Source organism: Ornithorhynchus anatinus, chromosome 13, assembly GCF_004115215.2.
Source record: "Ornithorhynchus anatinus isolate Pmale09 chromosome 13, mOrnAna1.pri.v4, whole genome shotgun sequence".
NCBI lineage: Eukaryota > Metazoa > Chordata > Mammalia > Monotremata > Ornithorhynchidae > Ornithorhynchus > Ornithorhynchus anatinus.
The window spans coordinates 21,788,134-21,806,699 of NC_041740.1; the positions used below are offsets into that span (position 1 = coordinate 21,788,134).

General features: G+C 50.8%; 1 protein-coding gene across 2 annotated transcripts in view; it reads right to left on the bottom strand.

The window, feature by feature from the left end:
* CUBN (cubilin) overlaps positions 1 to 18,566 on the bottom strand; it is a 215,101-nt gene that overhangs the window by 89,811 nt on the left and 106,724 nt on the right. For both annotated transcript variants that reach the window (XM_029077265.2, XM_029077266.1), the window contains exon 29: positions 5,812 to 5,993. In XM_029077265.2, the coding sequence (XP_028933098.1) occupies positions 5,812 to 5,993 (182 nt within the window). The remainder of the gene's footprint in view (positions 1 to 5,811; positions 5,994 to 18,566) is intronic.

Consider the following 18,566-nt stretch of genomic DNA (forward strand, 5'->3'; position numbering starts at 1 on the left):
CAGACTGCCCTTTGGAGGGGCGTGGGACTCGAATCTTTAACGGCTCCTACGCTGACTCCCTCGAGCTGCCCTGGTAACAGCTGCGCGGGTGAAATGGCGGTGCCCTGGCTTCCGCCCCGTGGGGACCGGGCAGTAACGGTGGCCGGATGCAGGAGGCAGCCTGCTCACGTGGGCTGTCCTCCCCCAGGCTCCACCCCGGGGGGCAAGGGGTAGGCGACCGGCCCCCATCAGGCACAGATCCGAGGTGGTCTGTCCTGGCCTCCCACTCCCTGAAATATTTATCTTGGGGGTGGTCAGCGTGAAGCCTGGAAGGGAGAATGTGTGCCTCGCCATCTGACCCCAGAGCCCTGCACATACAAGGAAACAGCCCCAGCTTGAGGGTTTGGTGGGACGGATCCCGCCTCCATGCGGGGCCCCTGAATCCCCTCCCCCGCCCAGAGCCATCGGATCAAAGCCAGGTGGCCACCAGATGTCAGGGGGTTCCGGTCCCTCCGCCCAGCATGTGGATCTGCACCCCCGACCACGTGAGCTGCCCGTTCCGCAAACACCCTCGGGTCCCAGGGGAAAGGCCTGGCCGAGCCTGGCCATTGTCTGGCTTTCTTGCCCGGGGAATGGATTTCCTCTCTTGGGCCAGGCTGGCTCGCCCTGCCCTGCCCGGTGCTCTTACAGAGGCTGGGGGAACGAGCCGTGGGGTTTCCATGGCAAAACAATAAAATGTTACTCTTGGCCGCAATGAATCCAGCCGATCATTACCACATGACTGGTGAAAAAGGGGAAAAGACGGAAAGAATGTCAGGGTGGGGTTCACGCGGCCCTGCGGCATGACTAAGCCGCAGGGAAAGTTTCTCTGACAGGAACCCCGATCCCCCCCGATGAAAACATGTTTTTACTGAACGCTCAAGGGGTGGGCGACTCGATAAAGCCCTCAGTTTTAGTCTGTTTCGCCCGTTTGTTTCTGCTCCGTTAGCTCCATTTGTCGTCCCGATCAGGTCAGCATTCCAGGGCTATGAGCAGCCCCGGCTGTTATTCAACAGCCGGCTGTTTTCGGGACACTGATTTCCGAGAATGAGACTGGTCTCGCGTGAAGGTTGACGCGAACGAGAGGCCCCGGGCGGAGGTTGGAACTTGGGGGGGCCCGGCGAAACTGGAGCCCAGTCGGGAGGAAGGGGGGAGGAATCTGCGCCCGCAGCCGGAGAGGAGAGGCCAGAAGCCCCCAGAAGCCATTCATTTTTTCCGATGGCATTTTTTAAGTGCTTACTATAGGCCAGGCTCTATACTAAGCACCGCGGCTGATACGAGATAGTCCCTGTCGCACATAATAATGATGTTGGTATCTGTTAAGCGCTTACTAGGTGCAGAGCACTGTTCTAAGCGCTAGGGTAGATACAGGGTAATCGGGTCGTCCCACGTGAGGCTCACGGTTAATCCCCATTTTCCAGATGAGGGAACTGAGGCCCAGAGAAGTTAAGTGACTTGCCCACAGCCACACAGTTGACAAGTGGCAGAGCCGGGATTCGAACCCACGATGGGGCTCCCAGTCTTAATCCCCATTTTACAGATGAGGTAACTGAGGCACAGCGAAATGAAGTGACCCCGCCCACGGTCACACAGTAGCCAAGCGACAGAGCCGGGATTAGAAGCCAGGCCCGGGCTCTTTCCACTCCCCGTTGCCCGGAGTCACCTTTCCTTCCCCGTCCTAACCACATCCGAGCACGCCCGAGCTGGGTCCCTGAGATAAAAATCTGGTTAGGCCTCACTAGTTCCGGGCTCCGGATTGGAGCCGGACACAACGCGGCTTAGTGGAAAAAGTAGCCAGGGGATCAGAATTCTAAGCCCAGCACTGCTGTTGGCCTGCTCTTTGACCTTACAGGCAAGTCGCTTGACTTTCTGGGGCCTGAGTTTCCTCATCTTTGAAAAGGAGGATCACCTCCCGCTTGGACTGTGAGATGTGTCTCTTTGCGCTTAGGGGGACCAGAGAAGCCATGACGTCACGGCTTCGGTATGTTTGTCCACCAGCGTGACGGCCGGAACGGGTTGATCCGCGTTCAGAGCTCTGCAATTTCTGGGGTTCATATCCATTCTGTGTCATCCATCCCCTCACGGATTTGTAAAAGAACACTAACCCCTGCCACCATCGTCGATAGAATTTCCTGAGTGCTCTCTGTGTGCAGAGCGCACTGGGTGACCGTGGGCAAGTCACTTCACTTCTCTGGGCCTCAGTTACCTCCTCTGGAAAATGGGGATTAAAGACCGTGAGCCCCACCTGGGACAACCTGATTCCCCCGTGTCTACCCCAGCGCTGAGAACAGTGCTCTGCACATAGTAAGCGCTTAACAGATACCAACATTATTAAGCATTTGAGAGAATGCAACACAGTCGGGAGACACGTCCCCTAGCCACAACACTAACACAAATAAATCACTTGTAATTCATAGATACGCACCTAAGTGCTGTGGGGATAAGGGAGGGGTAAAAATCAAATGCCCCAAAGTCACAGATCCTCCCTCTGCTCCCGATAATTCTTGCTCAGAGAGGGTTCTGCTACTTTAGGGAGGAAACGGGAGCCAGCCTCAGTTTCCAAATTTCACCAGTTGAGGAGCCTGCTCTGAATTTCGGGGATCCACCCAAGCCTGACTAGGACTCTAAGGGCAGTAGGTGATGGGAAATCAATGTGTTCTTCCCTTCCCCCTGCCAATTGGATTCAGATTCTCTGAAATGTAGGGCACTCTCAAACTCGTGGAAAAAAAAATGAGTTTTCCCCATCCCAGGAGCTCCAGTCGTTTGGCCTAAAAGACCTTATTTGCTTTCCCAGTGCATCCCCGCCAGATAAGCGGAGGAGGCACCGTCATCCCATTTTCAAGATGGATAAACTGAGGCCCGAGAGCCATGCCAAGGTCCCACACAAGCCAGAGGCAGAGCTGGGAATAAAACTGAGGTCTGAAGGCCGAATCTCAGCCGCGTATTTCCTGCAGATAAAACTGAATCCGTGGGTTTGATCTGCGTCACGTCACTGGGCTCGATACCTATTCTCATGAAACCCTCTTCCCGTTTTCCTCTTCCTTAAATTCAAAGTCATTTTAACCCTTCCCTCTCAACCTCTTTCCTGAGCCCCAACTATCTCCCTTCCCCCCTTCTAGGCTGTGAGCCCGTCGGGGGAAGGGATTGGCTCTATTTGCTGCTGAACTGAACGCTAAGCACTCAATAAATACGGGCCTGAGAGACGGAAGGTCATGAGTTCCAATCCGGGCTCCGTCACCTTTCGGTTGCGTGATCTCTGGCAAGCCACTTCGCTTCTCTGTGCCTCAGTTACCTCATCTGTAAAGAAGAGGTAGAGAGGCAGAAGCACCAAGTATCTGCAGAGAAGCAGCGTGGCTCAGTGGAAGGAGCCAGGGCTTGGGAGTCAGAGGTCATGGGTTCGAATCCGGAATCTGCCGCTTGGCAGCTGTGTGACTGTGGGCGAGTCACTTCACTTCTCTGGGCCTCGGTTCCCTCATCTGGAAAACGGGGATTAACTGTGAGCCTCACGTGGGACCACTTGATTCCCCTCTGTCTCCCCCAGCGCTTAGAACGCTATTGATTTCGGCTCAATTAACCCTGGTATTAATCCACGATCACCTAATAACTATATTCCTTAATCTTCTATTAGCCTTTATAGTAGCCCTATTAGGAGTTTTCATCTACCGAGAACACTTGATACCAACTCTACTATGTCTTGAAGGTATACTATTATCCATCTTTATTATAGTAGCACTCATTCTTCTTCTTCTGCACATAGTAAACGCTTAAATACCAACATTATTATTATCTCCCAAACTCAGAACTAGAGACCCGGATGACAGACAGCTTTGCGGAAATTCCCTTCCCTGGGAAAGGCCCTTTCTCCCTTCCTCTCTGGTTCCTAACCAGCCCATGGAGTTCACAGGCAGGGAGGCTGAAAGGGGGTCCCCCAGGGAGCTGAGACGGAGGGCGGGCAGGAGGCTGGACTTGGATGGGAGGTTCTCGGGGTCCCGGGCCTGGCTGTTCCCAGCAGCAGACCTGAAAGCGGTTTGGGGGGGGGGGACCCGGGAATGAAACGGAGATCCCTGCCACTTGAAAGAAACAAGGAAGGGTTCCGAGTGATCCTAGATCACCCCGAGTTAATAATGTTGGTATCTGTTAAGCGCTTACTAGGTGCAGAGCACTGTTCTAAGCGCTGGGGGAGATACAGGGTAATCAGGTCGTCCCTCGTGAGGCTCCCGGTTAATCCCCATTTTACAAATGAGGTCACTGAGGCACAGAGAAGTGAAGTGACTCGCCCACAGTCACACAGCTGACAAGTGGCAGAGTCGGGAGTCGAACCCATGACCTCTGACTCCGAAGCCCGGGCTCTTTCCACTGACTAGACTTCGGGAAGCTTGTCTTACAGCCACGGGTACCGTGTCTGTCCTCTGCCGTCTCCTCCTTTCAAGTCTCCGAACTGTGTTTCTTCTGAAAGGGAGCTACCTACTTCAACCTGCTGGAATGGGGATTCCCATCTACGGGACGTAGGAGGGCCGGGGCATAATTCTGTTTTCTGGAGTTTCCGCGGCAACACGGCCCCTCCGGAAAAGATCCGAAGCCCAGACTCCTCTTGTTCTCCACGGCCCATTCATGCAGGCACCGTTCAGAGAAGTGGAAAGAGCCCGGGCTTGGGAGTCGGAGGTCACGGGTTTGAATCCCGGCTCTGCCACTTGGCAGCTGTGTGACTCTGGGCGAGTCACTTCACTTCTCTGGGCCTCAGTGCCCTCATCTGGAAAATGGGGATTAACCGGGAGCCTCACGTGGGACGACCCGATGACCCTGTATCTACCCCAGCGCTTAGAACGGTGCTCTGCACCTAGTAAGCGCTTAACAAATACCAACATTACTATTAGACTGAAGTGAGCTGAATTTCCCACAGATCTCCTGGGTTAAAGCAGGCTGCCTCGATACGTCCCAGTCCGGGGTTAATGGAGCGTCCAAGCTGCTTTCTTCCCAGTCCGCGGGACTGAACTTTGGCAGTCAGGGTTTCAAAATTCAAAATCCATCACGGCTAATGTCTGTGTGTGTTTGGTTTTGTGTGTGTGGGTGTGCGTGTGTACCAGAAGGGGAGCACGTGTGCAATGGGGCACACGTGTGGTTGTGCGGGTTCCCCCCTTCCAGGCTGTGAGCCCGTCGTGGGCGGGGATTGTCTCTATTTGCTGCTGAATTGTACTTTCCAAGCGCTCAATAAATACGGGCCTGAGAGACAGAAGGCCATCCGGGCTCCGTCCGTTGCGTGATCCTTGGCAAGTCACTTCACTTCTCTGGGCCTCAGTTGCCTCAGCTGTAAAATGGCGATTGAGACTACAAGGACTACGGACTGTGTCCAACCTATTAGCGCAGTGCCTGGCACGTAGTAAGCGCTTAACAGATATCATCATTATTATAGGATCTGCAATTGTGAGAGCTGCTGAGGCTCTCCGTACCCATGGATTTCCCCATCTGCGGCTGACCGGAGAGAGGGTCCCGTTGTGAGGCCCAGGGTCCCTCTTCTTCCTCCTCCTGAGCTGATCCCGGCCACCCGCAGAGAGAAAACACCCGGCTCATCCCTGGGGACGACCCTGGAGGACTCACGGAATTTTCTGGAGCACGGTGGTAAGCTCCTCGTGAAGCAGAGATCGTACCTACCAACTGATGGCTCCTCCATGCTCGACGTAGTGTTCCGCGCACAGTGAGCCCTCAGCGAACACCACTGATTAACGAGCCTTGCTGGGAGGGAGCCAGTCTCTGGGCACGATTCCCGATTCTTGACCCCGACAAGCTGCTTCTTACCTCCAGAACGTCAAAATTACAGTTGGGGTGGTACTCCACGTTGAAGTCCTGCAGGGTGAGGAGGATGCTGCTCCCGGGGGTGGTGGTGATGTGCCAGATACACTCTGTACTGGCTGGGTACTGGTCAGGGTAGCCGGGACTTTCCAGAGAGCCCCTCGCACCGGAGAGCTCGCCCCCGCACCCTGGGGAGATGGTAAAAACAGACCGATCAGTTAGATGTGGACCCGGGCACCCCGCCCAGAAAAACGCATTGTCCGAAACGTGCTGCGGGGCACATTTCAGACCGCTTCCTCTGCTCTGGCACCCGTAGCAAACACAGCTGGCAAAAATCCAGGCAACCCAGCCAATTTCTGCCAGTTCAAATTCACGTCCTCACCGCCATCTCGCTCCCTCCCCGCTCGACAACCCTGCTCCCTCCTCATTGATCCCTTCTCCCCAAACCACAATCCCCACCAACTTTTTCTAAACTTGAAGTCCTCCAGTGGCCCCCAGATAAGACCTTGATGATCTGACCAACTACTCTGTCGGTAAAAATCGAACCGTCAGGCTTCTCAAAGCCTCTCCGTTACTTCCTCGCTTCTCTATCACCCCTTTCCTCTCCTTCCTACCTGTTTCTAGAGGTCTCCTACCTGCTCTCCAAACCCCTCCCTTCTATCTCTGCCTTTAACCCCATCTCCTCCCACATCTTGGATGACTTGTCTCCACTCCTGTCCCATTCTTTACCACTATATTCACCGTCATACTCCCCGTTCCCCTCTATCTTCAGCTCTTCCGCATTTTAAAGAGCTTCTCTTCATCCCACAGTTCCCTCCAGCCATCACCCCATCTCCCCGGTCCCATTCCTGGACAAAATCCGTGAACTGGGTCCATGTATCTGCCGCTTTCGCTTTCTTTCCACCGACTCTCGAGGCGAGACGGCACTCTCCAAAATCACCGAGGCATCTCTCCAAGGCCTCCTTAGAGCCTACTCTAATAGTCTTCATCCTCCTTGAAACCTCAGCGGCCGTCTTGACAAATCATCAGACTTTGGTTTTACCGACACGGCATCCCCCGTCATCTCCCGCTTTTTTGCCCTCCTATTTGCTATCCTGGCTCCTCTTCTACTTCTCTTCGCCTACCTGCGGGTGTCCCCCAAGGCTCTCGCTTCTATCCTCCTCCTCTTCCACTCTCTTGGGGAGCTCATCGGCTCACAGCAACACATCTATGTATATGACTCCCAAATCTGCCTCTCCGCTCCTGACTGCGCACCTAATCTACAATCCCACACTTCCTTTTCGCCTCCAGAACAATTCCACTTGACTGCCCCATCAGCGCCTCCAACTCAACGGGTCTACCATGAATCTTTCCATCTTCCCTCCGAAACCCACCCTTTCTCCTAACTTTCCCATTGCTGCAACACATTAAACCATCTTCCCTATGCCCAGAGTCTGCCATTTAGATATTATCTTCAATTCCTCACTGTCTTTCGGATCTCACATCCAATCTACTGCTAAGTCCTAATGGTTTTTCCTCCACCACATTTCCTGGCTTGGTTAGCTTCCCCTCGACCCAAGCAGCTATCAATCTGGTTTTCGTTCTTGTCGGATCGCAATCAGACAATTACATCAGCTTCTTTGCTGGTCTCTTCAACTCCAGACTCTCCCTGCTTCAGGGGGAAATATTTCATATTTCTTCATCTCAGTGACAGTGGTTATCTCTGCTTTTCTCAGGCTCCGTTGCGGAGAGGTGAGCCCCAGACCTCGAAGTGGGAGCCCCCCGGCCCGCTCCGCAGTACAGCACAGAGGATCCGAGCCACGGTGTCATCCCCGCGGCCTAGGGTGAGCCCCACAGTGCCAAGAGGGGACTCCAAGTGGCCACCACCGATGGCCACCACCGAGGAGCCAAAGTGCCTCACCCCTCCACTGGGCACCAAAGCCTCCATGCCCGCGTGCTGCATCCCCCGCCCCTCCCCCCGGCCCCTCTCTCCTAAGGCCCACCCTGAGGGCCCGAACCACCGCTTCTCTGCACCTCCTCCCTGGGGCACCGGGTCCTCTGGGCCCACGGGGTGACCCTACCACCCTCTTCTCTGTCCTCTTTCACCTTCAGCCCTCCCTGAGGATCTGAACCACCGCCAATCTGGATCGCCACGGCGGGGCCTCCGTGCCCATGAGCAGCATCCCCCCGGGGCCTGGCTCCGCTGTTGGACCAGCTCCAGCGACCCAGGACCGCCATCCCTTTCCCACGCACGCTGAGTTACTCCCACCACAATCACACGTCCAACCCACATCCCGTCGCAGTTTGGGATTGAATCTTAGAGCCGTGTTTCTCCAAATGCCTTGGTATTTGGGGATTGCCATATTCCACATGCCCAGTACGCCGCCCCTCCTCGTCACACGGCTCCAGGATGGTGGACTGGGCCATGAGGTGGAGATCAACGGGACCATTGAGGAGGGAGCAAGACCAATGGATGGGTATCACTGAAAACCGAAGGATGCCAAATTCCCGCTCAACCGCCAGGGAGAAGCCGCTAAATACGACCAACATCATCGGGACTAATGATGGTTCGCTCTGGGGAGATCATTTCCTAGAAGATCAGGGGGAGCCGACTCTGTCTGCTGAGGGTGGGTTTATGCTAATGTTATGTTTTATGTTAAAACCCCACCCAGGTAAGCACCTAGATTAGCAGTAATAATAATAATGTCGGTATTTGTTAAGCGCTTACTATGTGCAGAGCACTGTTGTAAGCGCTGGGGTAGATACAGAGTCATCAGGTTGTCCCACGTGAGGCTCCCAGTTAATCCCCATTTTCCAGATGAGGTCACTGAGGCACAGAGAAGTGAAATGACTCGCCCATAGTCACCCAGCTGCCAAGTGGCAGAGCCGGGATTCGTACCCATGACCTCCGACTCTCAAGCCCTGGCTCTTTCCACTGAGCCACGCTGCTTCTCTAGCCGCGCTGTGCTGAGACCCACGCTGTGCTGAGACCTCCTGGGAAGAAGGGAGATTAAAGATGCTTGACTTGTTACTGGCAGCTCTCTCTAGACTGTGGGATCTTGGAGGGCAGGAAACATATCTACCCTCTCTGCTGTACTTTTACTCTTCCAAGGACTTGGGATGGTGTTATGCACACAGTTAGTACTCAATAAATACCATCAATTGATTGACTGGAGCCAGTTTTTATGGTACACCTCTCCGGGAGTGATATTCATTCATTCAGTAGAATTTATTGAGCGCTTACTATGTGCAGAGCACTGTATTAAGCACTTGGAATGTACAATTCAGCAGCAGAGAGAGACAATCCCTGCCCAGTGACGGGCTCACAGTCTAATTGGGGGAGACAGACGGACAATAACAAGACAACACCATCACGATAAATAGAATCGAGGGGATGGACGCCTCATGAACAAAATAAATAGGGTGCTAAAACTGAACATTGTACTGAACACTTGGGGAAGTACAAAAGATTCTTGTCCTCAAGGAGCATAGAAATCTATTAAGGCATGACGGGCCTAAATAATATTAGTAATAATAGTAAGGCAAGACAGGCCTAAATAAAGATAATAATAATAATTGCGGTATTTAAGTGCTTACTATATACTAAACACTGCGGTGGATACAGGAAAATTGGGTCGGATGCGGTCTCTGTACCAGGTGGGGTTCGTAGTCTCCATCTCTATTCTGTAAATGAGGTAACTGAGGCACAGAGAAGTGAAGCGACTGGCCCAAGGTCTCACAGCAGAGAAGTGGCGGAGCCGGAATTAGAACCCGGGTCCTTCTGACTCTCAGGCCCGTGCTCGATCCACTAAGGAACGCTCCTAAAATAAACGAACGGTAGGGTGAAGCAGCAGGGTTTAAAGAGGTGTACAGAAGTGCTTCGGGGAGGATGGGGGGAATGTGAGCCTCCCAAGTGCTCAAAGTGATGTAGAGAAGCAGCGTGGCTCAGTGGATTGGGAGTCAGAGGACATGGGTTCGAATCCCGGCTCTGCCACTTGGCAGCTGTGTGACTGTGGGCAAGTCACTTAACTTCTCTGTTCCTCAGTTACCTCATCTGTAAAATGGGGATTAACTGTGAGCCTCACGTGGGACAACCTGATTACCCTGCATCTACCCCAGCGCTTAGAACAGTGCTCTGCACATAATAAGCACTTAACAAATACCAACATTATTAATTAGGCAGGGGAAATAAGGTGGGGAGATGAGAGATTATCAGAGAAGGCCTCCTAAAAGCGGTATCATTTCTGAAGGGCTTTGAAAATGGAGAGAGTAATGGTCTGCTATTTTACGGTGGGAGAGAGAATTCCCCGAAGAAGGAAGGGTATGAGCAAGAGGTGGGTGATGAAAGAGACAAGAACGAGAAACCGTGAGAAATGACTTTGTACTCCTGCCAAACCTCCGCCGGTTAATCATTTCACTACGTAATCAAGCCAAAACTGCTCACAATGGACTCCAAGATTCTGCTTCAATTCTCCCCACCGTCCGTTCGCTCGTACTCTTCAGTTCTCTCAACCAACTTTCTAACCCCTTCCCTCTCAGTTCCCCTGCCATTTGCTCGACCTGTTTCCCCGACCTAAAACTCCCTCCCTTCTCGGGGTTGCCGGACCACAGCTTTAAAGGCCTCCCAAAATCCTCTCTCGTCCACGGAGCCTTCCTCAAATAATTCCCGTCGCTCTAGTCCCGTCGACCCGACAGCCACCATGTACATTTATGTACTTTATTTCCCGTCCTTAGTACTTAGGTTTACGTTTGCATTTCTATTTGGATTTTCATTTCTTGAACTTCTTCGTATACTTGTTCACCCTGGTCCGCTTCAACTATTTATGTATATAGCTTTAAATTATATATTATAAAGTATTTATTTATATCAATGTCTGTCTCCCCCTCTAGACTGTAAGCTCATCATGGGCAGGGAATGTATTCATTCTGTTGGATTGTAATAATAATGATAATAATGATGTTGGTATTTGTTAAGCGCTTACTACGTGCAGAGCACTGTTCTAAGCGCTGGGGGAGATGCAGGGTAATCAGGTCGTCCCACGTGAGGCTCACAGTTAATCCCCATTTTACAGATGAGGTAACTGAGGCACAGAGAAGTGAAGTGACTTGCCCACAGTCACACAGCTGCCACGTGGCAGAGCCGTATTCGAGCTCATGACCTCTGACTCCCAAGCCCGTGCTCTTTCCACTGAGCCACGCTGCTTCTCTAAGCAGCTCCCAAGCCGTTAGGAAAGTGCTCTGCACATAGTAAATGCTCAGTAAATAAACTATTGATCGATGGATTGATTGAAACCACATACAAATGCTCACTCTGCACACTAGTTTGAAGGTAGGGAAGATGTGGCTCGCTTCTCTGCAGGGCTTCTGACTTAATAAGACGCATGGCTTAGTGGATAGAGCACAGGCCTGGGCGTCAGAAGGACCTGGGTTCCAATCCCGGCTCCACCACATGCCTGCTGTGTGACCCTGGCAAGTCACTTCACTTCTCTGTACCTCAGTTCCTTCATCTGTAAAATGGGGATTAAGCGTGGGAGCCCCATGTGGGACAGGAATTTTCGTGTCCAATCTGATTAACTTGTATCTACTCCAGCACTTGGAACGGTGTTCGGCACGTAGTAAGCGCTTAACAAGCACCATTATTAGTAATAGTAGCCTTGCTATTAATACTAACAGTAATCATAAATGCCACTGATTGTTTGATCCACTTGGATACATATGGTCAGCCATATTCACTGATCTTAATCTGGGGGGAAATTGAACATTTATAGTGGAGTAAACAACAAAACTCCTAGTTGTACACTACGGAGCCCGAATCTTAGAAGTTTCCTTTTTTTTTCTTTATGGTATTTGTTAAGAGCTTACTATGTGCCAGGCACTGTTCTAAGCACCGGGGTAGATACAAAATAATCAGGTTGGACACAGTCCCTGCCCCCCATGGGGATTAAGACTGCGAGTCCCATGTGGGAGAGGGAAAATCCCCATTTTACAGATGACAGGCACAGAGAAATGAAGTGACTTGTCCAAGATCACACAGCAGACAAGAGGCAGAGCCAGAATTAGAGCCCAGGTCCCTCTGATTCCCAGGCCTGTGCTTATCCTCTAGACCAAGCTGCTTAGAGAAGTGTGTGACTGTGGGCAAGTCACTTAACTTCTCGGTGCCTCAGTTCCCTCATCTGGAAAAAGGGGATGAAGACTGGGAGCCTCACGTGGGACCACCTGATTACCCTGTATCTCCCCCAGCGCTTAGAACAGTGCTCTGCACATAGTAAGCGCTTAACAAATACCATAAAGAATATTATTATTATTCTAGGCATCATCAGATCTCCCTGTCTCTTTGCCTGACTGGAATCTCAGGGGGCAGGAGGGAGAGAACGAGGTTGGAGGGAAGAATTCTTGATAATATTGGTCTTGGAGATCACCAGATCTCAGGGCCCGGGGCAGACGGGGTCCTGGGACAGGTCAGAAAGGTATTTTCCCATACTTGTCCCTGCCCTGAGTGGCTTACTTTCATCATCATCATCTTTATCACCATCAACAGAGCCTAAAAACAATGTGGCAACGCCTCGAATCAATCGACCATTCAGTTGTATTTCTTGAGCACCTGACAGGTTCAGAGCACCATACTAAAAACTTAGGAGAGTACAGTGGGGCGAAAGGACATCATCCCTGCTCTTAACAGAACATATAATCTAAAGGAGAGACAGCCAGCCGCGGAATAATTTACAGAAAGGAGAAAAAAGGGACGGTCAAAATGGCCAGATTCATAAATAAGTGCTGAAGTAGTAGAGTAGGCGAATATGCGCGTACAAAACTGCTTGAGGTGACTTTGAGGTGAGAGGATAGGGCCTTGGGAGCTGAAAATTCATCTGGAAATTCCTCCTGGAAGAGGTGGGATGAGGGAGGGCTTTGAAAATGGGGAGAGCTCCGTTCTATTCATTCGCTCATTCGATCAACTGTATTTATTGAGCGCTTACTGTGTGCAGAGCACTGTACTAAGCACTTTGAAAGTACAGTTCAGCAAGAGAGAGCTACAGTCCCTGCCCACAGCGGGTTTAGAGTCTAGAAGGGGGGAGACAGACATCAAAACAAGTAAACAGGCATCATCGGCATCAAGAAGAATAATAATGTTGGTATTTGTTAAGCGCTTACTATGTGCAGAGCGCTGTTCTCAGCGCTGGGGTAGATACAGGGTAATCAACTTGTCCCACGTGAGGCTCACAGTTAATCCCCATTTTACAGATGAGGGAACTGAGCTCTTTCCCTTCCCTGGGCCTTGTAGGAAGAATTTCCAGGAACCTTTTCCCTGGCTTAACAAAGAGAGGTTAAGTGACTTGCCCACAGTCACACAGCTGCCAAGTGGCAGAGCCGGCATTCGAACCCATTACCTCTGACTCCCAAGCCCGGACTCTTTCCACTGAGCCACCCTGCTTCGCTAATATTTCTCTAATATAAATATATAATACCAGCTCTGCCACTTGTCAACTGTGTGACTATGGGCAAGTCACTTCACTTCTCTGTGCCTCAGTTACCTCATCTGTAAAATGGGGAGTAAGCCTGCGAGCCCCATGTGGGACAACCTGATTCCCCTGTGTCTACCCCAGCGCTTAGAACAGTGCTCTGCATATAGTAAGCGCTTAACAAATACCAACATCATTAATATAAATAGAATTATAGATATAAACACATCAAAACAAGTATAACAGGCAACTCATATAAATAAATAGAATTATATATATGTATGTACACAAGTGCAGTGTGGAGGGGAGGGGGTTAGAGCAACGGGCACGGTGAGGTCCATGAGGTAGACGACCGCACTTAGAAATCACTCCCTCTGAATGACTAAATCAGTTATTCAGTGGTATTTATTGAGCGCTTACCGTGTGCAGAGCACTGTTCTTAGTACTTAGGAGAGCACGATTCAGTAGTGATGACAGACGCAATCTCTGCCCTCAAGAGTTTACGGCCTAGTGGAGGAATTTACAATCTAGCCGGGGAGCTCTGAGGTCTCCTTTGGAATAAATCATTTTTAACAGATGTTTCATTCCAGAACTTTAAGATGTGGGATGGAGAGGCGAGGTAGAAGGAATGCACTGAATTCTCTTCCCCAGACTCTCCCCTATTGTCGTTCCCCACTCCCACAGGATTCCATGTGTCTCCTTCCCAATTCCCTCTCACTCCTGCCGGTTCCCCTGGAAAAAGGACGAGGCCGTGGCTGCTGCTGAGGCGGTGGGAATACTGAGGTGGTCGGAGAAGCGGCGCGGCTCAGTGGGAAGAGCGCGGGCTTGGGGGGGTCGGAGACTGTGGGTTCGACTCCCGCCAGTCAGAGGGGTGACTTTGGACAAGTCGCTTAGCTTTCCCGTGCCTCAGTTGCCTCTTCTGTAAAATGGGGATTCATACGGCGAGCCCCACGTGGGCCAACCTCATGACCTTGTATCTCCCCCAGAGCTTAGGACAGTGCTTGGCACATAGTTCATTCATTCAGTAGTCTTTATTGAGCGCTTACTATGTGCAGAGCACTGTACTAAGCGCCTGGAATGGACAAATCGGTAACAGATAGAGACAATCCCTGCCCTTTGACGGGCTTACGGTCTAATCGGGGGAGACGGACAGACGAGAACGATGGCAATAAATAGAATCGAGGGGATGAACATCTCATAGTAAGCAATTAACAAATACTATTATTATTATCACCTCCGTCAATCTAATTCTCTTCCCCTCTTCAAATCCCTACTTAAAGCTCACCTCCTCCAAGAGGCCTTCCCACACTGAGCTCCCCCCTTTTTCCCTCTGCTCTTCTACGCCCCCCTTCACCTCTCCACAGCTAAACCCTCTTCTCCCCCCTTTCCCTCTCCTCCTCCCCCTCTCCCGTCCCACCCCCTCGGCGCCGTACTCGTCCGCTCGACCGTATACATCTTCGTCCCCCTATTTATTTTGTTTATTTTGTTTAATGAGATGTACATCACCCTGATTCTATTTAGTTGCCATTGTTTTAATGAGATGTTCTTCCCCTCGACTCTATTTATCGCCATTGTTCTCGTCCGCCCGTCTCCCCCCATTAGACCGTAAGCCCGTCGAAGGGCAGGGACCGTCTCTGTCTGTCGGCGACTTGTACATTCCAAGCGCTTAGTACAGTGCTCTGCACATAGTAAGCGTTCAATAAATACTATTGAATGAATATTACTGAGCTAAGAAATGTACAAAGCTCTGTCTTCCAGGGTTCTAAGACACTTCCCAGCTTCCCGAAACAACCTGACCATCACTGTTGAGGTACAGAGTCGCTTTCCTCCCCCTATTAATCTTCATGCCTCTCCTATTACAACCCAAACCATTCACTTTGCTCCTCTAATACATTCCTCGCTCTCATCTCTCACCCCTGACCTCTTGCTCACGCCTTCCCTCCTGCCTGCAATTTTCCTCCCCCACACATCTGGCAGGCTTCCGCTAGCCCATCTTCAAAGCCCTGCTAAAAATCACATCTTTTCCAGCAAGGCTTCCAGAACTAATCTTTTATCTCCCCACTCTCTTTTCCCCCTTACTAAGACACTGAAGTTCTGACGCTATAAGCACTTGTGTGCATATCTTTAAATCTGTCGTTGACCCTTCCTGTATTTTTTTTTAGTGCCTGTCTCACCCCATGTGATTATAAACCCCTTGTCAGCGGGGACCATGTCTACCAAATCTACTGTGCTCTCTTAAGGGTTTAGAACAGTGCTCCGCACAGAGAAAATCCTATTGATTGATTGATTAATTGATCGAAGGAATTGTCTCGGGGCTCCAACGGGTCTGCAGACAAGCCACCGGCTAATTAGTTTGCTAATTCCTCTTAGTGGCTTTTTCTCTTAATTGACTTCCCTCCACTTTTTCTGAAATCCCTGTCCTCTCATTACACAGCCAGAGATAACCTGATTTTTTTAGCAAGTCTCTCATCTACAGCTCTTGCTGAAAAGGAGGTTGGTTTTGTAATTTCCCTCTCCTGGGCCTTTCCCCACGTTATCTGCGTTGAGTTAACATTTGGTGATTCAGAGTATGCTTTCTGGTGGGAAACTATTATTTCTTGGAGTTTGGTATTTATCAATCAATCGATGGTATCTTTTAAGCACTTTCTGAGTGCGGAGCACTGTCCTAAGCGCTCGGGGAGAGTACAACACAACAGAGTCGGTAAAACGTAGTCACGTCCCCTGCTCACGAGACGCTCGCGGTCTAGAAATCGTGACCTGGCAAATGCATATCCTCTAAAGGCAGGTGGTGAAGGTAAAGTTTCGCGTAACAAGGACAGAGGAGAATTAGACAGGGTGATAGCTCTTTCCCTTCCCTGGGCCTTGTAGGAAGAATTTCCAGGAACCTCTTCCCCGGCTCAGTTGAGATCATGGCCCCCATCCTCGGGCTGAACCACAATAGTTTTTCAAGCACCGTCCGGACTCCTTCTAGAAACCAACTTCCATGAAGCTTGTCCTGATCTACTCATGTGACGAAGGCATCTCATTCTGGCTGAGGAGGAATCACAGGGGGAGTCCAAAAAGGAAATTTGAACAAGCACTTCCTGCTCCTTTTCTTTCTAGGCTACTTACTGCCTTCCACTTTTTATCTGTCGTCCGTATCGGATAAAACTCATGTCTTCTTGCTCTGTAAAACACCTGAATTACTCTGGAAACGCAACAGAGGTAAAATGAAAATAAAAGCACTCTAGTGGTATGGAAATGTTTGTTTTTAAACTAGATTTGCAGAAATAGTTTATGACATATGAGTATTAAAAATCCCAAAGTGCTGCAAAAAGATTACAAAACGTCCAGCCCTTTATAATAATAAGAACACAGGGAAAACACCTATGAAGCCAAGATCAACAGTAAATTCTACATCCCGTGCTAGGGAAACGGTACTATTTTAGGGAGAGAGATGTAATTAATACAAGTAGGGAAAACAATAATTGTTTCCCAGGGAGATGCCCATAAACCCAGGCAGGGTGAGGCCCTGCCCGATGTTGAGGGTGGTGGCCGCCATCCACCTAGGCTGTGTTGGTTGCCCTGGGACGCCTGGGCAGGGGAGCGTATTTGCCACCACTGGGAGACGGGGAAGAAGTGAGAAATTTCAGCTTTCCTGGGATACGGGTGGGCGGCCTGGTCCCCGGAAGGTCGGGGATGCGGGCCGGAAGCGCTTGCGGCAGGGGAGGGGGAGGACAGAGCTGGGGCTGGGTCGTGTGCGAGAGCAAGGATGGGCACATTCTCCACACGGATAAGTTGAGCTGTCGCTGCCTTGCAGGAGACATCACCCACCTCCTCTCCTCGGAGGTCAGAGCCCGGGTTCCAGCTCCCCTTCACCCCTCCTCCCCCTCTCCCATCCCCGTGTCTTCTGGAATCAAGCAGGTGACCCCTTCCCTTCTTGCCAGCCCTGCGCAAGGTGTGCTCACGACACCTCACCTCCACCCGGCATTCAGGTCCCAGATCCCGGGACCCAGGATGGGCCGCCATGAAAAGCAACTCAGGTGGCGATGCCAACAGATTGGCTGCGGGACTGGATTGATGGCCCAGAAAACAATGCAGGACCTTGGACGAGTTGCAGGGCGTGACTCTATGGGGAATAGATTATATAAATAGCCAAAGCGCTAAAAAGCCAGATTTGCAATCAACCGGTGCTCACTACCTGGACCTGTAGATTTCATTCATTCGATAGTATCTACCGAGCGCTTACTATGTGCAGAGCACTGTACTAAGCGCTTGGAACGGACGATTCGGCAACAGATAGAGACGATCCCTGCCCGATTTGTGTGGGGACCTCTTGGGAGGAAGTGGGAATAAAGTCCCTTGGGCTGGAATGAACGGCCATCTGGGTATTTTCTACATTACACTCCTTCAGGGATTAGAAGTAATGGTTATTGATATTTTTGCTTGAGCTTTGCTCTTTCTGACCCAGATTTCCTGTCTCCAAGAGTTGAGTACCCAGAGAACTATTTATTAATAAGTTGTCCTGATTTGGCGACCCGGGAATGGGATGGTAGGACGACCCTCAACTAACTCATGAGCCTTTTCTCACGATGGCTTCTAACAGAAAATCCTCCCTGGCTTTTTTGGCTGACATTTCAACCTCATGTGCTCTCCCAAGCCCTTAGTACAGTGTACTGCACACAGCAGGTGCTCAATAAATACCACTGAGTGTTGATTGATGCCTTCACGTTCTTAATTCTGGGGGGACTGTAATCCAGCAAATCCCAAATTGGTTAACATTTGGAGATGCATTTTGATTTTCACTTACTTATCCTGGGCTAATAATAACAATGCTGGTATTTGTTAAGCGCTTGCTATGTGCCCAGTGCTGTTCTAAGCGCTGGGATAGATACAAGGTAATTAGCTTGTCCCACATGGGGCTCACAGTCTTTATCCCCATTTTACAGATGAGGTCACTGAAGCACAGAGAAGTGAAGTGACTTCCCCAAAGTCACGCAGCTGACAAGTGGCGGAGCCGGGATTCGAACCCACGACCCCTGACTCCTAAGCCCGGGCTCTTTCCGCTAAGCCACGCTGTTTCTGATAATAATGATGATAATAATCATTATGGCATTTGTTAAGCGCCTGTTGTGCCAAGCACTATTCTAAACGCTGGGGTAGAGACAAGATAGTTGGGTTGGACACCGTCCCTGTCCCACTTGGGACTCACAGCCTTAATCCCCATTTTATAGATGAGGTAAATGAGGCCCAGAGAAGTTAAGTGACTCGCCCGAGGTCACACGGCAGACAAGTGACGGAGTCAGGATTAGAACCCATCACCTCCTGACTTCCAGGCCTTTGCTC